The sequence below is a fragment of the Sparus aurata genome, chromosome 2, assembly GCF_900880675.1.
Source record: "Sparus aurata chromosome 2, fSpaAur1.1, whole genome shotgun sequence".
Lineage (NCBI taxonomy): Eukaryota > Metazoa > Chordata > Actinopteri > Spariformes > Sparidae > Sparus > Sparus aurata.
The window spans coordinates 34,624,757-34,648,426 of record NC_044188.1 but is presented as its reverse complement, the minus strand read 5'-3'; the positions used below and the strand labels follow the sequence as shown (position 1 = coordinate 34,648,426).

At 42.8% G+C, this 23,670-nt stretch overlaps 1 protein-coding gene across 1 annotated transcript in view; it reads left to right on the top strand.

The window, feature by feature from the left end:
• The first annotated feature begins 1,038 nt into the window (after positions 1 to 1,038).
• pipox (pipecolic acid oxidase) overlaps positions 1,039 to 23,670 on the top strand; it is a 68,136-nt gene continuing 45,504 nt past the window's right edge. Inside the window, exons 1-2 of the mRNA XM_030405255.1 lie at positions 1,039 to 1,190; positions 22,715 to 22,863. Of these exons, the coding sequence (XP_030261115.1) occupies positions 1,077 to 1,190; positions 22,715 to 22,863 (263 nt within the window). The 5' untranslated portion in view covers positions 1,039 to 1,076. The remainder of the gene's footprint in view (positions 1,191 to 22,714; positions 22,864 to 23,670) is intronic.

Sequence of the window (23,670 nt, the reverse complement as noted above, 5' to 3'; positions counted from 1 at the left end):
AAACCAAATTACCGGGTTAGTCCGAGTATTTAAAATGCACGTATACACCTTAGTCTGACTAAAATCGGACCGGATCGGATTTCTCATAGTTGGATTAAAACACCTAGATTATTCGATTGATAGTCGCATTACTCGTGCATGTATACGTTCCATCAGATCGGACCGGATTTTTGCGCAGGCTTGACCGTGAGCCAGAAGTAGAAAGATGGCAATGGCGTCAGCGGCGGTGTCTTTCCACCGAAATAACCGCAAGCAAGAGAGCCATTGTACATCTAGTTTGTGTAATTATCATGTACACCCTATGTAATGTAAAAAAAAGATGTAGCTTCGTCTCGCTCTTCATACGCCATTTTTCTCGAATGCCGAGGCAGAGTTTGTTGTTGCTGCTGAAAAGAGGTCAGCCGGAGGTGGCTCTGTAACAACTAGTTGAAATGGGTACAGCGCCACCTATCGTACCAGGGTATGACATGCTTTGGCCAATAATCTGTTTTTCTCACCGGCATGTATTCTCGGACAATTGCCGTTGTCTGATTGAGTAGCATAGTCGAACGATGGCTGTAATCCGACTAAACTGGGCAAGTAAGTTTACGTTCTTAATGCCTAAATACAATAAAATACGATTTAGTTTTTTTCTCAGACCAAGGACAATACAAATGACATCTTGTGGATAGTGGTAGTGATAGTGTGGAAGTTCTTCTGATTACAAAGTTGGTTTTTTGTACTCTCATGATAGCATTTTCTGAAGCATTCTTTGCCGTAGGTAGGACTGTCAGACACTCCTATCTCATGCACCTTTAAGATCCCGTTTTCCTCTGAATCTGGCGCAGAGCGGACTCAGACCCAGCAATGCCCCCAGTCCTCAGCGTAATGTTATGTTGTCTCTAGTCCTTAAACTTTAAACAGAGATACTTCTTTGTGAATGCGAGCTCGTTGTGACACACTCTGCGCTACCTAGCAGGCAATACGCAGGGCAAAAATAGCTACAAAGTTCACTTCTTGTAATGGGCGTGTCGCAGCTGCATATTCATATGTCATGAAATAAATACGTGTGCTGTGCTGTGCAGCGAAGTGTTGCCATGATGTCGGCGGAAGGGGAATACGACTGCATAGTGATTGGGGCCGGTGTCCAGGGTTCCTTCACGGCCTATCAGCTGGCAAAAAGGAACAAGAAGACTCTGCTGTTGGAGCAGGTACATTACACACTTAATTATTTTCCTTGAGAATACTTATTAACGAGCACCGCTAAAAGACTACTGATACTGAGATACTGAAGTAATCCGACACGGTGTATGTGGCATAAATTTAATTCTCATGACCAGTTGTGCATGCATGAATTACACGCTCACTCGTGTCAGCGCCAGAAGACCCAGTATTCTGATGATCTGCTCTTGTCATAGCCTACTAAAATCTCAGGTCAAATTAGGGTGAGCGGTCAAAGGTATAAGCAGTGTGACGTGCTTGTGAAATCTGACTGCTGTTTCCCACTGTGCTGCAGGCAGCAGCTGGCATTTTTTGGCGTTCTTACTTTGCATGGTAGCTCTGTGCTCCTGCTGTGTGTGGCCTAACATGACATGCTGTTTACTAAAAACAAATTGTGAATAAAATAAACTCGGTTCGTACGGGTGCTTGAAATCCTTGAAAGTGCTTGAATTTCAATGTTGTGTTTTCAAGGTCTGAAAAGTGCTTGGATTTTAGTTTAAGTGCTTGAAAGTGCTTGACATTATAATTTGTGTCTTTCACAAAATTGGGATCAGACTGGATAATTAATTTCGTAAGTTTTTGCTATTATGAAACTTAATTTTAGATGTATACAGCATAATACAATGTACATAATTGTGATAAAAAGTGAAGAAAAAAATCATGAGTATATATATATTCCTGTAGATAGGTATTTTACCCCAGCAATAAGGTGCTGGAAAATCTTGAAAATGACCCTTAAAAGTGCTTGAAAAGTGCTTGAATTTGACCTTGAAAAATGTGTACGAACCCTGTAAACTATACTAGCATCAGAATAGATATAACTGAAGTCATGTAACTCTGTACAAAGGCACAGGTGTACAAGAAGGTTCCTCAAAATGTATAATGAGGTGCTGTTATAAGTTATGATGTAAAACCTGGTATTAACAAAATACATCTTTATTACTGAAATTTCCACAACCAGTGAACCTGAAGGCTTAAGTGCCCCAGGCCGTTGGCTCTGCAATTTCCTTTGTTGCTCTGGTTAGTAATCCAGCCCTGTTTATCAGTTGAACAGCTTGACATTAATAGATAAAGTTTGCACAAACACTACTGGAGGGAGTTCTCTCTACAAACCTTATAAAACTTGACAGTAACTGGTAACGAAAGCTAGTTTCCTCTGCATGGAGAGACAGTTGGAGTTTCATGTCAGAGCAACAGGTGAAAACTGTGGCGGTTACAGTGGTGAGCTTATATGCAACTGCTGCCTTACGACAACACTGAGGGGACACAGTGGCTCCATTCACACAGAGAAGACGCATTAACGCCGCAGCTGTGGTCCACCAATTCTTCGCCGTTGGTGATTCACACAGAGCGCAGCATCTCAGCCTCAAAGGTGAACAGCTGTGTCATTCACACAGAAAGCCGGCGCTGCGGCTCCTGAAGAGGGGTGACGGTACACGTCACGATGATGACGTCAGTGTGTTTTCAAGGTGTTTCCCCGGCGTCGTCCTGTCAATCCAGTGCCACGGATAGTTCATCAATATATCAATCATATGCAGATGCAGTTATAATGTGTAGTGATTCAGATCCTGACCCACCAAACATCCTGGAAAGTGGCAAAGTTACGTTTTTCGCTCTAAATTACATAATTAATTACACGCCATCAGTAAACTGGATGCTGTCTGACTCTGTCACTAGCGGGGACGGAGGCTGTTACCTGGGGGAAATTTCACAGAAGTCTTGGATTTGAGGGCTGACTGTCACAATGATTTTTTTTTTCATCATTAACACTTTGTGAGTTTTTTGCCAGTGACAGACGCTGTTTTTCGGGCAGCAATGTGATGAAGAGTCGTTAGGACAGGCGGGAGGACGGGAGCTTCTCCACGTATATCTGCAATATTTTTTTCCTCATATTAGTTGTGACTGTATATATTATTTTTTTTTGTAATTCAAATTTGTATTGAATTTAAATGGGTTGGTACAACTTAACATAGAAACCTTCCAGGTCAGACAATTCAACCGCCACTACAATAAAATCCATTGACTGTAGAACAAGGAGATCCACCCAAGAGAAGGTAAGGCACAGTTAGCGATCACTCCCAAAAATTATTCAAAAAACAGATTATTAATTAAGCAAGAATATTAATAATTGTAGAAAAACAAAAACAAAAACAGGCAACAACAGAGTGAGCTACAACCGCAATAATAGTGAAAATAATAACCTGAAGAATATGCAGATAAGTAAAAAGAAAACAAAGCACAAATAAATAAATAAAGAAGGTAACATTTAGGGAGAGATAGACAAAACCACAGTTATGAGTCCGGGTTTTTGGCCAAAGATACATGATTCCAAAAAGCCCCCCATGTTGGCCCCTTAGTATGATTTCTGTCATTCCTCCTGATCAACATGGATTCGTATGAGGCATTTTTTATCATATAGTTAACCCATTCCTTCATTTCTGGGGGTTTGGCTGATTTCCAATGAGTGAGTACCGTTCTGGCAGCTGTGGTTAGCCCAGTCATAACCACTGAAAGTTCTTCTTTGGATATATTGTGTACTTGTGATTTGTCTCCGAGTAAACACAGCCTTGGGGATATTGGTAAAGTCCTGCCCAGGCACTCACTCATACACCTGAGAATTTTGCTCCAGAAGGGTTGAACAAGTGAACAGTCCCAAATACAATGTAAAAAAGTTCCTTTTTCCTCCTGACATTTCCAACACAAGTTATTGTTTGATAGTCCAGTCAAATGCAGTCTAGCTGGCGTCCAGTAATACCTGTGGATTATTTTGTATTGAGTAAATTTACTTCTGGACTCCCTGACAAATTTACCAGTATGTGACAGAATATTTAACCGTATCTCCTAGTTAGATCTGTATATGACATGAAAACACCATTCTGATACAGGTCATCAACCCGACATATACCACTGAGGTATGGAGGACCAAACCTGACATGAGTATAAATAAATACATAAATAAATAAATGCATAAATACATAAATAAATAAATGCTGAAATAAATAAATAAATGTATAAATAAATAAATGCATAAATATATAAATGCATAAATAAATGAATAAATAAATAAATGCTGAAATAAATGTATACATAAATAATAAATAAATAAAAGAATAAATGCTTTTTATTTATTTCTATATTTCTGTTCACCTACATTTACTTATTTCTGTATTTCTGTTCACCTACATTTATTTATTTCTGTATTTCTGTTCACCTACATTTATTTATTTCTGTATTTCTGTGTCCATGTGTAAATGAGGAGGTAGGAGGTCCTAACCTCAGTCAAGAGCATGATTGGTCAAATCGGAGAGCCAGACAAAAGCAAACGATTCCTAATCTCAAGCCTCGCTCTCTGTAACGTTGTAAAACAGCTCCAGTTAGCTTAATGGCCTCGACCAGTGTGACAGGTTAACTGGTGTTCATTTTAACTTGCGAGGGTCCCAGATGTGCTGGTGGTGTGATTTGAGAATCCTGTCTGGAGAGCCATGTCCGCTAACCAGGAAAAACATCCTGCTCATCGCTCCAAGTCATGTATATGTGTATTCGTTTTGACGTGGCTTGAACACTTCTATCCACACAGAGAAGCCGGGGCTGCGACTTGCAAACCACTGCTAGACGAGCGCTACAGAGCACAAATTGTCCAAAAGTGCATGTTGTCGGTCTCATATCTTTGTCGTGAATCTCTGTACTCTCAAACAACTCATGTGTGGAACAGTATTAAGCATTTGTTCACGCCGAGCGGCTTGAGAGCAGCGTGGACACCGCTGTTAGCAGTTAGCTGTTAGCTTTTAGCTGCTCGCTGTAGCGCTAAGAGCATAGCGTCCAGGTGAACTGTTGACACATGTTACCACCGAGAGTGAGATACATGTCTGGGCTTTCCTATGAACCATTGTCGCTACTGGTGTTTGTATCACAGGTTGATCTGGACGTCTCACGATTTGCCACAGCTGGTTGACCTCACGCTGAGCTCGGGCTGGATGTCAACGTACTCTGCAGACTGTTTGACCAGCAGGCTGTATGACAGTGTACAGTTTTCACACTGACTTAGCTTCAGCTTAATAACGATGTATGCGGCTCGGAACGATGGCTTTAAGTGACCATTTGAACAGTGCGGAATGAAAAATACCCGATGGTAACCGGTGTCACAAGGTAACCTGGACGCTGCGCTACAGCGAGCAGCTAACAGCTAACATAAGAGCTAAAAGGGGTCTCCACTTCGCTCTCGAGCTGCTCGGCGTGAACAAATGCCTCAGCCTGTTCCACCCATGAGTTATTTGAGAGTACAGACATTCACGACAAAGATATGAGACCGACAACATGCACTTTTGGACGATTTGTGCTCTGTAGCGCTCGTCTAGAATACACATATACATGACTTGGAGCGATGAGCAGAATGTTTTTCCTGGTTAGCGGACATGGCTGAGGCCCCATCTCTCTCCAGACGGGATTCCCAAACCACACCACCAGCATACCTGGGACCCTTGCAAGTTAAAATGAACGCCAGTCAAATTCATAACTAAACCAGAGCTACATGAACAAATGTCAACAACTGCAGCTAACAGTTAGCTGAGCAGGCTTGCTGGTAGCCAGCAACATTCCTGTACAGTGTACAGGAATCAGCGCCGCTAGTAAGGCAGAAGTAGTGGACCCTCATCGAGCATACTCCTGTAACCAATCATGCTCTTGACTGAGGTTAGGACCTCCTACCTCCTCATTTACATATGGACACAGAAATACAGAAATAAAATGTAGGTGAACAGAAATACACAAAAACAGAAATAAATAAATGTAGGTGAACAGAAATACAGAAATAAATAAATGTAGGTGAACAGAAATGTAGAAATAAATAAAAAGCATTTATTCTTTTATTTATACTTTTATTTATTTATTTATAAATTTATTTCAGCATTTATTTATTTATTCATTTATTTATGCATGTATTTATTTCAGCATTTATTTATTTATTTCAGCATTTATTTATTTATTTATACTTATGTCAGGTTTGGTCCTCCATACTGAGGTGCCATTTTTTCCAGTATATCGTTGTTTTCACAATAACAATCGTTGGGTTATGCCATATAGATGAGTAAGGTTGTCTAAGATGAGGTATCTTTAACATCTTGTGTATTCTGGTCCAAATCTCTTTCGAGTGAGACAGGATAGGATTCATGGGTCCATGTTGAGATTGAGATAATCTATCTATAGGGGTAAATGGAGAACACATCTCACTTTCAATGCTAACCCACTCCAAATTACTGTCCTTGACCCAGTGTTTAGCTAGTTTGGCAATTTCAAATGAAACATGATATAGCCTCAGGTTTGGTAGCCCCAGACCTCCTCTATCTTTTGGGGAACACATTTTGCTCATTCCAAGTCTCGGTTTCCTCCCTTCCCATAAAAATTCTTTAACTGTTGAGTCGTATTGTTTAAAAATCTGAGGTGGTATGGCTACTGGCAACATCGTAGCTATATAATTCAACTGGGGTGCAACAACCATTTTAATAACACTTATCTTGCCCCATAGTGAGAGTTTCAATGTTCCCCATTTATCTAGATTATTTTTGACTTTTTGTAGTGCAGGCTCAAAGTTCAAAACAGGCATAGCCTCAATGTTGCGACATAGTTTATACCCAAATATGACATTCCGTTTGACACCCATTTGAAGTTGAAAAATGACACTGAACTTGAATGACACGTACCAGAGATAGGCATAGCCTCTGATTTTTCCCAATTAATTTTATAGCCTGACAGTTTAGAGTAAGACTGGATTGTCGTCATTAAATGTGGTAAACATTCTAAAGGGTCTCTAATCAGCATTAAAATATCGTCCGCATATAATAATAGTTTGTGCTCTTTTCTCCCTCCCTCCACTCCTCTAATGTTTGCATCTGATCTGATGGCAATGGCCAGTGGTTCAAGAACAATATTAAACAGTAAAGGGGAGAGTGAACAACCCTGTCTGGTACCTCTGGTGAGGTCAAAGAAAGATGAGATAATCCCGTTGGTCATTAACGCCGCCCTTGGGTTTTTGTATAATATTTTAATCCAATTAATGAAAGTTGATCCAAATCCAAATTGTGTTAGAGTGCTAAATAGGAACCCTCCCATTCAACCCGATCGAAGGCCTTCTCAGCATCCAATGAGACGGCCAAGATCGGGTCCCGGTTTGAATGGTTCATCCAAATCAGATGTAATAACCTTCTCATATGATCTGCTGAAGACCGGTTTTTCATAAATCCAGCCTGAACTTTGTGTATTATATTAGGCAGTGCTCTCTCTAGACGTAGGGCTAGGATCTTTGTAAGGATTTTGCAATCCACATTTGATTATAATTAGAGGGTTCTGTAGTATCCCTGTCTTTTTTAGGAATCACCGATATTAGAGCCTCATTAAATGATGGAGGGAGAGCACCCAATATCAGTGACTCATTATACACTTCCAACAGCTTGGGCGCTAATATGTCTACATAATGTTTATAGTATTCTGCAGGGAATCCGTCAGTACCGGGAGACTTCCCTGCTTTCATGAGTGACACTGCAACCTTGATCTCTGCCTCATCCAACAGTTCCACATGTTCAGCAGATACTTTAGGTAGAGTGATATTAGAGAAAAAATTACTTATTTTCCTTTGATTTGGGCTGACCTGGGATGTGTATAGTTCCCTATAAAATTGTTTTAGGACCTCATTTATTTCTTTACTAGATGAAACCAAATTATTTCCCTTCTTAATCACTGGTATTACGTTGAGGGAGTTCTGTTTTTTAAGTTGCCTGCTAAGTAACTTACTTGCTTTCTCACCCTCTTCATAAAAAGTTGTTCTGAGCCTGAATAGTGCATATTCAACATTTCTATTGTAAATTTCCTGTAGTTGGAATTTAAGTTTGCATATATCCTGGTATAATTTATCTGAAAAGTGTCTTGATAGTTCAGTTTCGAATTTTCTAATTTGACATTCCAAATCCTTGATTTTGCTCCTATATTCTTTTTTCTGTTTTGAAGCCTGTCCTATAATTTTCCCTCAGATAAAAGCTTTGGATGCCTCCCATTCCATTGCTCTTGTGGCTGTGCTTCCCGAATTTATATCAAAGTAATATTTAAGATCCTCCCTCAATGTCAGAGCAAAGGCTTCATCACGTAACAGTGAGGTGTTTAGCCTCCATCTACCTTTTCTCTCTTTATCTGTGTTAATATCGACACCCAGCTCTATAGCTGCATGGTCCGACAGGGCCATCGCATTTATTGTACACTCTGTTACTGATTCTACAATATTACTTGAAATTAAAAAGAAATCTATCCTAGAATATGATTTCTGACAGTGGGAGAAGAAGGTATAATCCCTTTCTCTGGGATTTGCCAGTCGCCAAATATCTACCAAGCCTAAATCTTCACAGAGCATATGTAGAGCAGCCCTGTCTCTTATAGTTATCGGCCCGCTGAATTTGCTCTTATCCATAAACACATCCATTACTTGATTAAAATCTCCAGCTAGAATAATCTGGCCCTCCATTTCCCCTAAAACTTTGTTTACCTCATTAAGAAAGTTTGGTTCTTCTTTATTAGGCGCATATATGTTACACAATACCATCTTTATCCCATTAATCACGGCTTCGATACAAACCATTCTACCCTCCTCATCTTTCAGTTCCCTGACCAGAACGAAACTCAGATTTTTGTTTATTAGAATGCAAACCCCATTCCTCTTGCCAGAGTAAGAGCTATGAAAGATGTGGCCCACCCATCCCCACTTCAGTTTGGCTGCATATTCTCCCCTAAAATGAGTCTCTTGAATGAAAGCAATATCTGCTTTGTTATGTTTGAGGTATGTCAAAACCTTCCCTCTCTTTTTAGGATCCCCACAGCCATTGATGTTCCAACTTATACATCTAACGAAGTTGTTAGCCATGTCTTATGTAACAAATAGAAATGAGTAAACATAAATGTTTATGGCAAGAGAAGCCTGGCTACATTGTGACCTGATATCACCAGTGCTGCGCTTTGAAACTAATGTCTCACATGTATTAATACCGAGAATTGTCTCCCTGTTAACTTCAGTCAGTACCACACCCTCATAGAAATATATGTCAAGGTGAAGCTGAACGCTTCTGAACTGAATACTTCTGAACATCTGAAGTGATAACAAAAAGTAACACAAACTTAAACATGCCCCAGACAGTATTAACAGGGGCACCTGGCTTCTGTTCCCTAGGAACAACTCAAAAATCAAAAACAAAAACAAAAACAAAACAAACATCCTGGTCCGTAAGGTATCGTACACCTGGCCGTTGGGGATTTCCCCTGGCTTGGCTCAGACTGCACAGAGGCTGCACAGCGGCTGCCCCCGCCCCCCACCTGATCAGTGTCACAACACTAAGTCTATTACCTGCATAGATGTATTGTCCATACGTTATATAAGTAATGCCACGTAGATTCACTCATTTGCGGTAGAGTTTTCCTCAATAAATTGTTCTGCCTCCTTGGCGTTGGTGAAGCTGCAGCTCCTTCCCTTCCATGTAAAGCGCAGGGTGGCTGGATATGCCAACTTGTACCTAACGTTATGGCGCTGCAGAGCTTTCCTCGCCGCAGTGAATGTTTTCCTTTTTAGGGCCAGCTCTCTTGACACGTCTGGGAACACTGACAATCTGAGGTTCTCCCACAGTATACCACGCTTTTCTCTCGCCAAGGCAAGCACTTTCTCCCTCGCCCATTGTCGCAGAAATCCGATGAACACTGGTCTGGGCAGCTGGTCCATACCTGGCCTGGGAGCAGCCATCCGGTGCGCTCTCTCCGCCTCAAATTCTCCGTCCACATCGATGTCGAGCCCCTTGCGCAAAACTTTCTTCGCACATTCTTCCATGGTGCCATTTGTTCCATACGTCTCCTTCAGTCCCACGAGTCTCACGTTGTTTCTCTTACAGTGGTTTTCCAGCTCTTGTAAACGGTTCTGTAACATTTCCACCTTTTTGTCGCGGCCGTCATTATCACTCACCAACATGTCGGCTGTATCTTCCAGTTTAGAGATTCGTATCTCCATCTCCTCTAGTCTCTCGTGTATGCTGTTCACTGCGCTCTTCAGCTCCGTGGTTGTAACTTTGATGGTCGCGGTGTCTGCAACGACCCCCTGAAGCGTAGCACTCATCTTAGCTATCTCAGCTAAAATGTTCTCCATGCTCTTTGGGTCAACATCCCGTATTTCCGACTCTAATGTGGGTGTTGTATCCTCCGTTGTGTGGCTGGGGCTCTTCCTGGTGGATATGCGGCCTGCCGCCTGACCTCCCTTGGAGTGCTTGGTCATAGAAGTCATTTTGATTCAAAAACTTCCACCGGGTGATGTGACTGTATATATTATCATAATTAGCCTACATGATAGGTGGGTTGGGGGGGGCAGTTTGGGTCATCATACTGTAATATTTATACTTATGTCATAGGCTACTTCGGGTATTTCATTTTTTTTTTTGGTTATGATGCTCTCACACAGCCATCATGAACTCCCCTGCATGGGCTTGGAATGAAGATTCATCTACTATTGTACAGAATAGTAGCTAATTATCAAGCTAAGTATCCAACATGCTAGTTAACGTCAAGTACTGTGGTGGAAGACGACGGTAAATATTTATTTTCTCTAACACTGGATTTATTTATGCCAAAGGTTCTACATGAAATCTAATTTTTTTGTGAATATATGGTAACAAATTAGAGGTTTCTGATACTCTTTTTGTCATTTTGAAACCAATTCAGGGCTGCTTTGGAGCGGCACACAGACCCAACATCTGTCAGTGTGTGTGCGCGTGCGTGCGAGTAAAGGACCCTCTGTGGATGTGAAGCACATTGCTCCAGGTTCGAAAACGGCTTCATATTTTTTTTTCACTAATACAGCCCTGAATTAGCAGTACTGAAGTCATCAAAAGTAATGCAAACAAAAGAGACGGACTGAAACGTCGGTATGCGTTGGAAAGGCGGAAATATTTTTTCACATTACATATTTAGACTATGGCGGGGCAAATTAGACTATGGCGGGCTGCCACAGTCTCTGGAAACACTGCAAGTGGAAGATTAGACCTAACCACATTATTACTAAAGAAAAAGAAACATACACAACTTATTGGAATTATATGACACGCTTACAAGTTAAACTGGAAACATATTTGACCCTAAACAGACAGTATACTGTGGCAGAATACCTAACCACAGTAACTGATAAGAACCTGAGAAAGACATTGACAATGTACAGACTGAGTGACCACAGTCTGACAGTAGAAAGGAGCAGGCACCATCAGACCTGGCTGCCCAGAGAGGACAAGCTGTGCTCTCACTGTGATGAGGGAGCTGTAGAAACAGAACTACACTTTCTAACACAATGTCACAAATACAGAAACTTTAGAGAGGAATCCTTTCCACAATTTCAAAAACATTGCCCCGAATTTGGAGGTTTGACAGAAAGGGAGAAATTACCCCTCATTCCGATCTACATCAATCTCATAAGTCGCCTCTGTGAAGTTTGAATGACGGAAATCCGTCGTACGATGGAGAACTTTAATCCGTCTGAACTTATTCAGTCTGGAGCTTCAGCAGAGTGAGGTGAACACAACACGAATACTGTAGAGCAGAGTGGCACTCACACTCATCGGTGAGGGAGTTTGTAGCACGGCTCCATGGTGCGCACCACTAACGTAAACTAACGTTACTGCTCCGTTTGTTGTGGTCCCACTCACTAAACAGCCCAGGTGGTGCGCGCTCTAAGGTTCCGGTTACGCGTTTTTTGTTCCGTTCTTGCGGCAAACCATCAACGTTCATTAATCGATGCCAAATCGTCATGTGACGCATCGCGATGCATCACCACATCGATGAATTGCACCCACCTCTAATAATAAAGGTAACACTTTTAAGATTTATGAAAAGGTGTGAGCATTAATATAGATGTTACTGGGTCACAGTAAATGAAGATGTGTAATAGCATAAATGAAAGATTTAATTTCCGCCTAACACAAATGTACACTTTTAGAGTAAATATCCCCTTTGAATCATGCAGTTGCAGCCCAAAACCTCCAGCAAAAAATAGCAAAACATCTGAACATTACCTGTGCCAAGACTGATGCTAATAAAGTAAAGCAAAGCAAAATTAGAGAGGTTTTAGCAGAGACATTTTTCAGGTGGAAATTAGCCATTTGGGCACACCCATTTAAATACTGTTCTAAAAACTGGTTTGGCTTTTTTATTCAATATACATACATACATACATACATACATATATACATACACACATACACACATACATACATACATACATACATACATAGAGAGAGAGAGATTTTTAAATCAACTTTTTTCCCAAAAATCATCTGAATATAATATATTCAAACATCTCCACTCTTACTCCTTAGAGTGACTAAATAAATGAATAAATACTTGATTCATATGAGCACATCTCCAAACTGCAGTGTGTGGTTTTCCACAGAACACAACACCTGATTAAAACACCAAACCTGCTGGAAAGAGTCCAGATCTCCTGCTGCTTTGTAATAGGTAAAATTAATGAGGAGTCTGGACTTCATCATATTTATACACACAGTGACAGGTTCAACAATAAAACCATCCTCCACCTTTCTCCTTCCGCTAAAATACACCGCCATCTTGGCCTGCCCTAAAACAGAGGGCTTTAAAAGCTGACATTTGTTCTTGTGTTGGCATGTGTATTTAAAACCTAGAATAAAAAGCTGCTTGGTAAAAACCTCTCCACATTTGGTAAAAACAGTTTGTAAAAACAGAAACAAGGGTAAAAGACGAAGACACTCATAAAAACAGTGAAACACAGTCTCTCTTTGGTCGCAGTAGGGACACTTGTCCTCTACTGCTGGGTTTATAGTGGAAACAAAGGAGTTCAGTGCTATGACCCCATGGAGGACTCTCCAGTGAATGTCTGCATGTCTTTTTGAGAGTGGAGGCTCTCAGCCAGACATCCACTCAGGTCTGGCTGCAGGAGCCAGTTGCAGATATCCCCTCCATGGAGTGTCAGGTCTCTTGTCTAGTTTTGTTCTGTTTATTGCTTTCACTAATATTCTGTAAAATGTTTTTCCCGTGGTACCATCCAGTGGTGCGAGGTGTCTATATTCCATTAAAATCCCAGAGCAGTCTTTAAAATCCGATGCCAGGAAAATGGCAGGAAAAGGATCGTCATCGGTCACTGTTTGATTAAAAGAGGAGTTTAAAAGCAGGCGGTCATGTCCTGTGAGTCTCTGTTTCCAGTGTTCTAAAAGTTTTTGTGTGACCCTCACTGACGTCAGTCCCAGCTGGGCAGCAAGTCCAGATGGGTCATCTATCCGGGGCCCCGTCAGTGCTACCATCTGCCCCAGAGTAACAACCCCCGCAGTCTGCAGTCTTGTCGCCAGACTCTGACCTGCCCAGCTGGGAAGGTCCAGACGTTCCCCCACAGTCCGGCTCTTGGAGGATCCAGTACAGGGAGTCCGCTTGCTCCATCCTCTCTTTCCTCAGCAGGTTCCACACTCTAAAAACACTTGAGCATGAACCGAACATGAGCACAAGGAGATGTGCTCATGTTCGGTATGTTCATTAAAAACAAATTAAAATCATGACCCAGGCCTTTAAAACCCTGCAGAATGCAGCGGGACAGGGGTCTCCACAGAGTGTCCTTTGGTCCGGTCAGTAGTCTTTGAATAAACTGGAGGCGAAAAGCTGCGCCCCTGTTGGCCAGATGGACCAGGCCTTGCCCCCCCTCCTCTTTAGGTAAAAACAGGACACTCTGTGGGACCCAGTGCAACTTGTCTCAAATAAAATCAACTAAAACCGACTGAATTTTGGACAGGAGAGAAACCGGAGGATCGACGCAGGCCAGCCGGTGCCACAAGGAGGATGAGACCAGGTTGTTGGCTATTAAGGTTTCGGCTCTATATGACATTTTTGGGAGTAGCCACCTCAGCTTCTCCAGCCAACCTTTAACCTGCTCCAGGACATTGTCCCAGTTTTTATTTGTGTTGGTCTCATCCCCCAGGAAGACTCCAAGGTATTTGAATCCTCCTTTTTTCCACTGTAGGCCACCAGGCAGCCCGAGCCGACCCCCCAGCTCCCCTCCTGCCATCAGAGCCTTGCTTTTCCCCCAGTTCACTCTAGCAGATGAAATAAAACCAAAGTATTTCACAGTGTCAGTTAAAATGTCAATATCCTGTTGTGAATTCAGTAAAACAACGAGATCATCCGCATACACAGACAGTTTAAAAGACACGGGACATTGGGGGAAACACACACCTGTAAGTTTAGCTCTAAGTTTGTGGAGCAGAGGCTCGATGGCTACAGGGTTAGGGTTAGATATAACATCCCAGAGAGAGCAATGTCACCATAGAGAACCCGGACCATGGCTATGAAACCAGGGTTGAACCCAAAAGCAGCCAGAGTCTGCCACAGGTACTGGTGTTCAACCCTGTCAAAAGCCTTTTCTTGGTCTATTGAAATCAGACCAGTCTTTATACCTAATTAACTGGAGAGCTCCAAAGCGTCTCAAATTAAAGTGACGTTGTCACTGATGAGCCTGACGTTGTCACTGATGATCACCTCTATCAGATCTGGTCCTATAATGGACCAGAAAGACTTGTAAAAGTCAACAGGAAGGCCGTCCATGCCTGGAGCGCTGCCGCTCTGCAGGTTCATGGTGGCAGTGTGGAGCTCATGCAGCGTCACTTTTGCTGCCAGTTCACTGTTGTCAGCCTCGCTGACCTGAGGGAGTCCGCATGGAGGAAGCTGCTGTGCACATCTGGATTATGTGTCCACTCAAAGGTTTCTTTAAAACTCCGCAGCATACTTCCTGATCCCAGATGAGTCTAAGACTTGGGAGCCGCTACCCGTTCATCAAGAATGAATGGTCTTCCTTTGTCCATTTTTCCGCTCCAGCCCAAAGAAGAAGCGAGATAGGGCGTCCATCTGTGTGATGTTCATGAACCTAGACCTGACCAGAGCTCCCTGTGCTGAGATGGCCAGCAGGTTGGCTATGGCCGACTTTTTTGACTTGAGGGAGTCTAAAAGCCCTCGATTTGCTGTAGAGTCTGCTAAAGTCTGCAGCTCCACCACCTGCGTCTCCAGATCTTTCATGGACCGGGTTCAGTCTGTAGTGACACCGAGAGTTAACTGCTGGCAGAACTGTTTTATCTGTGTCTTACCAAAGTCCCACCACTGTTGTATGTTAGTGAAGGCAGGCCTGCTCTCTCTGTGGGATTCTCAAAAAAACTTAAAAGCAGTTCTAAAAGCCTGGGCCTCTAAAACGGCTGTGTTAAAATGCCAATAGGCGCTCTTTAAACTGATGTTTTTGATAAAAACATGACAGGAGACTAAAAAATCATTACTAAACCCACAGGCTGAATACAACACCTCTTCAAAATATTCAAATGGTGTTTAAAACAATAAAAGCGGTCCAGTCTGGCCAGAGATAAAACCCCCTTCCTACTGTGGCTCCAGGTGTACTGTCTGTGCTGACTGTTAAAAACCCTCCACACATCACTCAGCTCCTGGTTTTCCATCAGCTGTCTGAGTGTGTGAGATGAAGGAGGGTGTGGCTCAGGATGGTTCCTGTCTAGGGTTGGATTTTCTGTGCAGTTAAAATCACCCCCTAAAAACATAAAACTATCATCCTCACAGTTACTAACACTGTCACTTTAAATGTTTAAAAAAGCTACCCTGTCCACCGCGTTGGTGGGAGTGTAGACATTTAAAAACACAAGTTTCACATTTTCAAAGACAGCTGTAACTTTCAATAAAACACCTGGAATGACTTCATCAACAGTAAAAGAAAAAGGTAAAAAGCTCTGAGCAAATAAAATCCCCACTCCTCCACTCAGACTGGACCTGTGACTTAAAACCATCTCCCCTTTAAAAGCGCTTTTCCAGTCACTTTCATTGTCTGTGGTGCTGTGAGTTTCCTGAACAAACATAACATCAGTTCTTCTAGTCTCCATCAGTTTAAAAAGAGCGGCTCTTTAAAACCAGACCTGTCCCCGTTCAGGTTTAAGGTGCTGATATTAAAATCACACATATATAAAAGAATAAACAACAGTAAGAAGAGCAGTCAGTAAAAGGTAAAAACATCTAACAATTATGTTCATCATTGATGATTTGAGCTCTTACCTTCAGTATTAACTTTTTTGGTCTGTAGTTATATTTCTTACTCTGTTAAAACCTCCGCCCCATAGCTCTTCCTTGTGAGTGACCTGGCTGAAATAATAAATAATTGCAGGTCGGGAAAAAACTCTCCTACGTTAGGCAGTCTGACATATCCTCCATCATTTGTTGAATCATGTCACTCTGCTCAGTCATACTTGTTATGGCTTCACTTTTTGCCTCAGAAGACACTTCAGGAACTAGAGCCCCCGCAACTACTTGGACCGGTGCCGCGGGAGGATCCCCCGCGACAGACAGCCCGACCGGAGCAGAAAAAAACGGCCTCGCGGCAACAACTGGAGTGCCCGACACAGTAACCGGGGCAGGGGTGACATCCGCAGGCGAATCTCCCCCCGGAGCCACCGAAGCAGCACCGGGCGGATCTCCCTCCGGAGCCACCGCAGCAGCACCAGGCAGATCTCCCTCCAGAGCCACCGCAGCAGCACCGGGCGGATCTCCCCCCGGAGCCACCGCAGCAGCAGCAGCAGCAGCAGCAGCAGCAGCGGGCGGATCTCCCCCCGGAGCCACTGCAGCAGCAACGGGTGGATTGCCCCCCCCGCCCCCCCGGGAGCAGCCCGCCGCGCTATGCAGTCCCTTGGGCATGAGCGGACCAAGTGCCCCTCGCCCCCACAACCAAAACATTTCATAGTTTCTGAGGAAACGAAAACCACATAATTAAAACCGTCAACTTTAAATGAGAAAGATGGGATCAGATATCAGTGTTTCTCTCTATCAGGATCATATACGCCTGTCTCCTGTGACACACGACATGCTTTAGTTTGGGAGATTTACACCCCAGTGAAACCATCCTAATTGGTGACACAAGTTGTTGGTATCTTGATAGCTCCTTCCCCAGCAATTCATTATTAATGAACGGGGGAGTGTTTGATATCATAATTTTTGTGGCTGGGTTAATGAGAGGGGAGACGGGAGTGAAAGTGTCTCGGATAACTACTCCCCTCTCCACCACCTCGCCAACCCTAGCCGTACTGTCTAAAAACAATACAATGGCCCCGTTCTTGCGCGAGGCAGACCTCACACTGTCAAAAAAAGCTTAATCGCATGTCTGCGAGTAAGCTTTTCAAACTCCGCGGGTACAACCTCCGCCACCGGCATTGTGCCTCACAGAGCACGCTGCCTCTAACAAACAATTACACACACACGTTCACACAAACACACAAAAACCGCCCTTATAACAACAAATGATAAAATAAAAAACTCATAAACACACTCACACCGAAAAAAAATGAAAATTGTTATTTTTTAAACTTACGAAAAGTTGAAACAAAACCATACGCTCTCAGTTCCTTACTCACACACCATCTCAGAGAGAGAGAGAGAGAGAGAGAGAGAGAGAGAGAGAGAGAGAGATGGCACAGACACATTGGCTTAGCCGGTGTAATGCACTTAAACACAATATATAATCACAGAACAGCAACTGTAAGACATAATTCATGATTAATTCTGTATAAAGTGATGTCTAAGGGCTCGTCCACGCGGGCAAATTTTTTTTTTTTTTCCTATGTCTTCCTCGGCAACGTTTCAAGAACATTTGAGTCCATACGGATCAATATATTGATTGACCAGAGAGAAGACAGAGAAGAAGAGACGGAGCATGTGCATAAAGCTTACAAACAGACAGTAGATGGAGAAATCGAACACAACAAAAAAAAGAAAACGAAAATGGCTAGTGCAAGGAAACCAGAATCGTTTGTGTGGACCGATAATGAGGTCGATCTGCTGCTGCGACTCACACTCAACTACAATGCGAGTAAGTTGCAAGAAAGGCTCAATATCTTCTGCAGCACGAACACAAGCATATAGTCCACCATTGTTGTTGTTATGAGACGTCGCAGGGTTCAGAGGTCGGAAGCAATAGGTCGAGGGGTAGGGCGATGGTGTCATTGTTTCGGAAAGTATGCGGATTCGCCATCCACACAAAAACGCAAGGGCAGCGTTTTCAGATTTTTCCACCCTGAGACCTGGTTTCAAAAAAGTATGTTTTCAGGATCCATGTGGACGATCGGCCAAAACGATGCAAAACATGTCCAATTGTAGAAATGTTTCCGCTGTGCTCTGTGTTTTAGTACGTAACGGCTGTCAATCACCCATGACACATTAGACTTGGCGACATTTTGGGAATCTATTGGTCAATTTGGATGATTGACACCTCTATTGAACCATCAGAGCCAATAGAATCGAGGTGCAGTCCCCAAATCCATGACAGCACCACTAATCCGCTAATCAAAGGAGGCAAATACACCGTGTGCGAAGACAAGGGCCCTACCTACCCCACATTATACCTGTCCTTCTGGAACCGAAAACTTGCCTGAACTTTCAGGAATCATTTAAAAGTGACACAGACACATTGGATTAGCCGGTGGATACAGTGTAATGCACTTAAACACAATTTATAATCACAAAACAGCAAATGTAACACTTAATTCATGATTATGTCCGTATAAAGTGATGTTTATTTTTGCTCTTCTTCGGCTTCTGTTTCAGTGAGTTTTGGGTATAGATTGATGAGACTTATACCGTTGGAACGGCTTTCATATGACATGTTGTTTGTACCGTTAGCATAAAGTAGAGTAATCGCTTGCACCAATTTTGTGGACGTGCGCTATTAGCATGTATTTTTTACTTGCACATTTAGTTACTTGGTGTTGGAATTGTGTTTCGATTAGGTGAAAATGGTTATCATGAGCTATTAGCCGAGCTTCTTGCCGTTAAGTGGGTATGCTGCATGAATATGTTGCTACCTGGTTACCATGCCCTTATATGGTGTATGTTGCAACATGCGCAACTCGGGTTGAAGAGGTCAAAGGAGAGTATGGCCTTGCTGGACCTGGACTTTACTGAATTCAAAGAGCTGACCCAGGGCAGGCTATCTGACTGTCAAAACAACACTGTGCAGCAGCTTCATGAGGAACTCCAGCAGTTCAAGAAAGACAACCAAGCCTTGGCATCTGACCTCAGAGGAAGTATAGAGGCACTTAAACAGGAGAACAGTGTGCTCTGTGCTCAGTTGGCCAAAGGGAAGGAGGATGCTGAGAATAGAGACAGGAGCTTCCCCAGGAAAGTCCAACACCTGACAGACCAACTCTCAGCAGTAACAACAGTGACAACCACAGAGACACAGACTCTCACTGTAAGTATCCCAAACCACTGCTTTGTCTCTGGCCAACCGTCTCTGCTCTGCACCCAGCCCAGCAACACCCTAACAACTCCTGATACACCCACTCAGCTAGAAGAATGAGCTCCACAAGTGGTCCTGCTGGCTGACTCTAATGGAAAATTCCTGGACACAAACCAGCTTTTTCCTGGTAAAAAAAAAAGTGCTGTCAGAACACTGCAGCACCACAGGCCAGGCAATGAGGCTGTTAAAAAAGGAGACAATCAGGAGCCCTCAATACCTAGTGATGCACACAGGAAAAAATGACCTACACAGCCTTCGAAAAGACACTGCTGAGGCAGTGAGGAAGATGGCAGAGCAGGCCAGTAAGGAATTCCCTGACATTGTAATCTCCACCCTGCTACCTAGGACAGACATCCCTCCTCATGTCATCCATGACACCAATATGGAGATCAGAAGAGGATGTGCCATCTTACCCATCATCCACCTGGCCCTCCACCCAACCATTGGCACCTGGGACCAATATGATTGACTCATCTTCACAAAGAGAAGGTGAAGATCTTTGCAAAGACCCTCAAAGACAAGGCCCTAGGATGTAGTCCTTCCACCCTCTCTTCTACAAGAAGCTTCAGAGACCATCCAAGACCTCCTCTTCTCCATCACCACCCCAGGATCATCCCCCCTACTGTGACACAACAGCTCAACCTGGACCTCCCACTCCCCACATGACCACCACCTCACCACTGTGAAACACAAACAAAGGAGGCCACTTTCCCCCTCCTCAGTCCCTGCCAACCATCCCCCTTTAAAGCATCGGCAGCAGAACTATGCAGCAGCACCTGCCCATGGTCCACCTCCTCATCTACAGCAACGGAGCTATGCAACAGCACCTGCCCCTGGTCCCCCTCACCACCCACAGTGGCAGAACTATGCAACAGCCCCTGGACCACCTCCCCACCCACAGTGGAAGAATGATGCAACAGCACCTGCCCCTGGACCACCTCCAGCAGAACTATGCAACAGCACCTGCCCCTGGTCTACCTCCCCACCCACAGCAGTGGAGCTATGCTGCAGTTGTAGCCCAGCCCACTGCCACAGTCCCTCCCCCTGCTACCTCTGAGCTTAAGTGATTTGCTCACTCACTGTCCTCCAGGATATAATGAAGTCATGTGCCCTCTGTAAAATTTAAAGAACATACGCAAAGGCAGAACATCGGGGGGGATCTTGGTGTGGAATAAACTGACTGTAGAGATCTTCTGTGCTACCGGGTTGAAGGTGTGTATGAGGCAGCTGCGATTTACAATTATTTGTTACTTTGCAGCAGCATGCATGCATTAAGCATTGTCATGGCTAAAATATTGTGTTCTGTCAGAATCTGATGTGTTTGCCAAACACAAGTAACACAAGTATGTCTTGTGTTACTTGTCTCTCTCAATGAACTTACACACTTACAACAGTAGTTCACCATCAGATCATTAGTTTTGCTAATGTTGATTTTCAGGGGATTGTCACTGTAACATGATGTAATGGTCTTTTGGTAACTTTCATTTCACCATGAACTACACTTATGTATGATCTAAACCAGTGGTCGTTTGGCACCAGGCCACAGAAAAATAATAAATAAGCTATTTTATTTCCATTATATTATACACTCTGAGAGTTTTTTTATTTTCAAAAATGGTTCCTCTTTTAATAACATCCTTATGTTCCCCTTGCCGCACTTGACATGTATCTGTTCAGTGACGGTTTACCCCAAAATATAAGCCCTCAAGCTAGCTAAAATAAGTGGAAAACTAAACTATTTTGCAAAGGAAAAAGGAGCAACACCTGTACTGTACTGTACCTTTCTCATTAAGGTTCAACATTCAGTATTTTAGAAAATAATGGTGTTCCAGCGTTGTTTCTGTGCCGCATTGGACAACTGAAAGATCTACAAGAAACTACAGAAAGCAGAAGGCTAAGAAACTGACAGGATTGTCTATGTCCATAGCACTAAAATGGATCGGAAGTGATCGATCAGACAGACAGACTGACAGTGTTCCAGATTCATATGTATGCTTACACATCTCAAATTAACCATCAGCCTACTAATTTCATTATTTCACAGCACAAACAGCCTCTTGCTTGTGGGGTTATCATATGTCATAATATTTAAACACTCAAAAGCATAAACCACATGCCAGCTTAGCTTTCTTTTCGTGCACAACACAGCTTTAATTGCACTTCAGGCATCACTGACCGAACCCTCTATCTCTTTAAAAATCAGATTAATAATGCTTGTAAAATAGGCAAAAAAGAGATTTTTTTGAGAGATGTCAGTTGTGAAGGGGAAGTATACAGCATAGATAACATTGGAATACTATACAAAATGTATTTGATTGTGACAAAGGAAGTGAACTATTTTTTTAGTGTAGAATTTAGTTTAGACAGACCTATATTGCGATGGCAATTTTTTGGGTTTTGTAATAGATTTGAACATGTGATGAGCATTACCACACTGATATACCATCAACATATTAACTGATCTATATTCTAATGAAAGGATGAGAACATAAAGATAGGAATTACTGCCAACAAGTTTTTGTTTTTATTTTTTCAATTGGCCTGTAACATATTCCAAACACTATCATCACAAAAGTTGTGACTTCAATATAATAATGATGAAAAATAACAAAGAAATTCCAATAAGGGAGTAATAGTTTCAGCTGACTTTGTTGCTGCACACTGGTCATATAGGTGCCTGTGGTGTTTTTTTAGTGCTGGTACAAGTTCTTAGTTACTAAATCTTCCAAGGTCTCTGCTGGATCAGAGGAAGACATTTTTCAGCACGACAAATCAAAAGTTTTACTTGGGTTTCATGTGTTGTTGTTGGTAGCTGTATACGCAGTCACCTTGGGTCATGTCTGATTGGTGAGCATGTTACACTAGGAAGACAGCATGATTTTGTTAAACCACTGACCATGTTTAAAGGTTGGTCAGAGACGCGTCCTGCAGCAAAATAAATTGCAGCCTCTGCGATTTGCTAGTTGCATTGTTTCAGATTATGAATTTGATTTAAAATCAATAAATCATTTGACTCTTAGTAAGATGTTTAGAAGCGTTGTCTGTACTGTCACAGACAGCTAGAATGTTTGCTTTTGGGTACTTTTGGCCATTTGGTGTATGTTATTCTTGAATCAAAGGTCATTTATATCAACCAAGTGGTATTATGTTCATCTTTTCCAGTTCATCCTGCCCCACACCCGAGGGAGCTCCCATGGCCAGACCCGAATCATTCGCAGGGCCTACGATGAAGACTTTTACACCCACATGATGGGGGAGTGCTTCGAGCTGTGGGCTCAGCTGGAGAGGGAGACGGGTGTCAAACTGTACAGGTAAGCAGTCAGCATAAACGCGTACAGAGAAAACCAATTTAATGGAATATAGTAAAAGCTTTGCCAGAATAAAGAGATGTGTCACAGTCAAGGTGCAGGAGTTCAATCTACGGTAGCCATAAATACATGAATTTCTCATTACATCAGCATCAAAGAATCATCTGTTGACACCCTCCATGCCTTTGAATGTGGAACAGGGGCCCTCATCTTAATAAACCTCTGATTTTCCTTTGCAGAGTAGGGAGAAATGTGTGTGTTAATATATATGACTGTGGCATCAAACTGTGAGCAACCTTCCAACACTTTAACTTTCCTAGTTGTATTACCTCTAAGCAGCTTTGTTTCTTCTAAGTACCAGGGAGCTGAATAACACAGTGCTTTGTTATTCATGTCTCAGGGTAATAGCTTATTATACCAAGCCACACCCAGGTTATGTTTCCTAGAAACAATGTGCCTCCCCATCCCTTGTGCACCTGTCCACAGCTCATGACTGATGGGTCCACATCGGAAGGCCACCTGTGCCCTTGGGCTGGCAAAAAAAGTCTGCATTCTGATGAGAAATGTTCAGACGAAGCTTGTGTGAGCAATGCCTCCCACCTGTGCTGCTGTCTCTGGGACAGATGGACCCATCTAAAAAGGAACCGAGCTCAGCTAAAAATCTACCCACTAACCTTTTTTTTATTTTCTCCACACGCATGGCAACATTTGTGCACATTCACCAGCTGAACCATTGACGCCAATCGCCCAGTTTGACAGGTTGGACTAGATGAGGTATCTTATTCGTGATCCTCCACACACTTGCGTGGC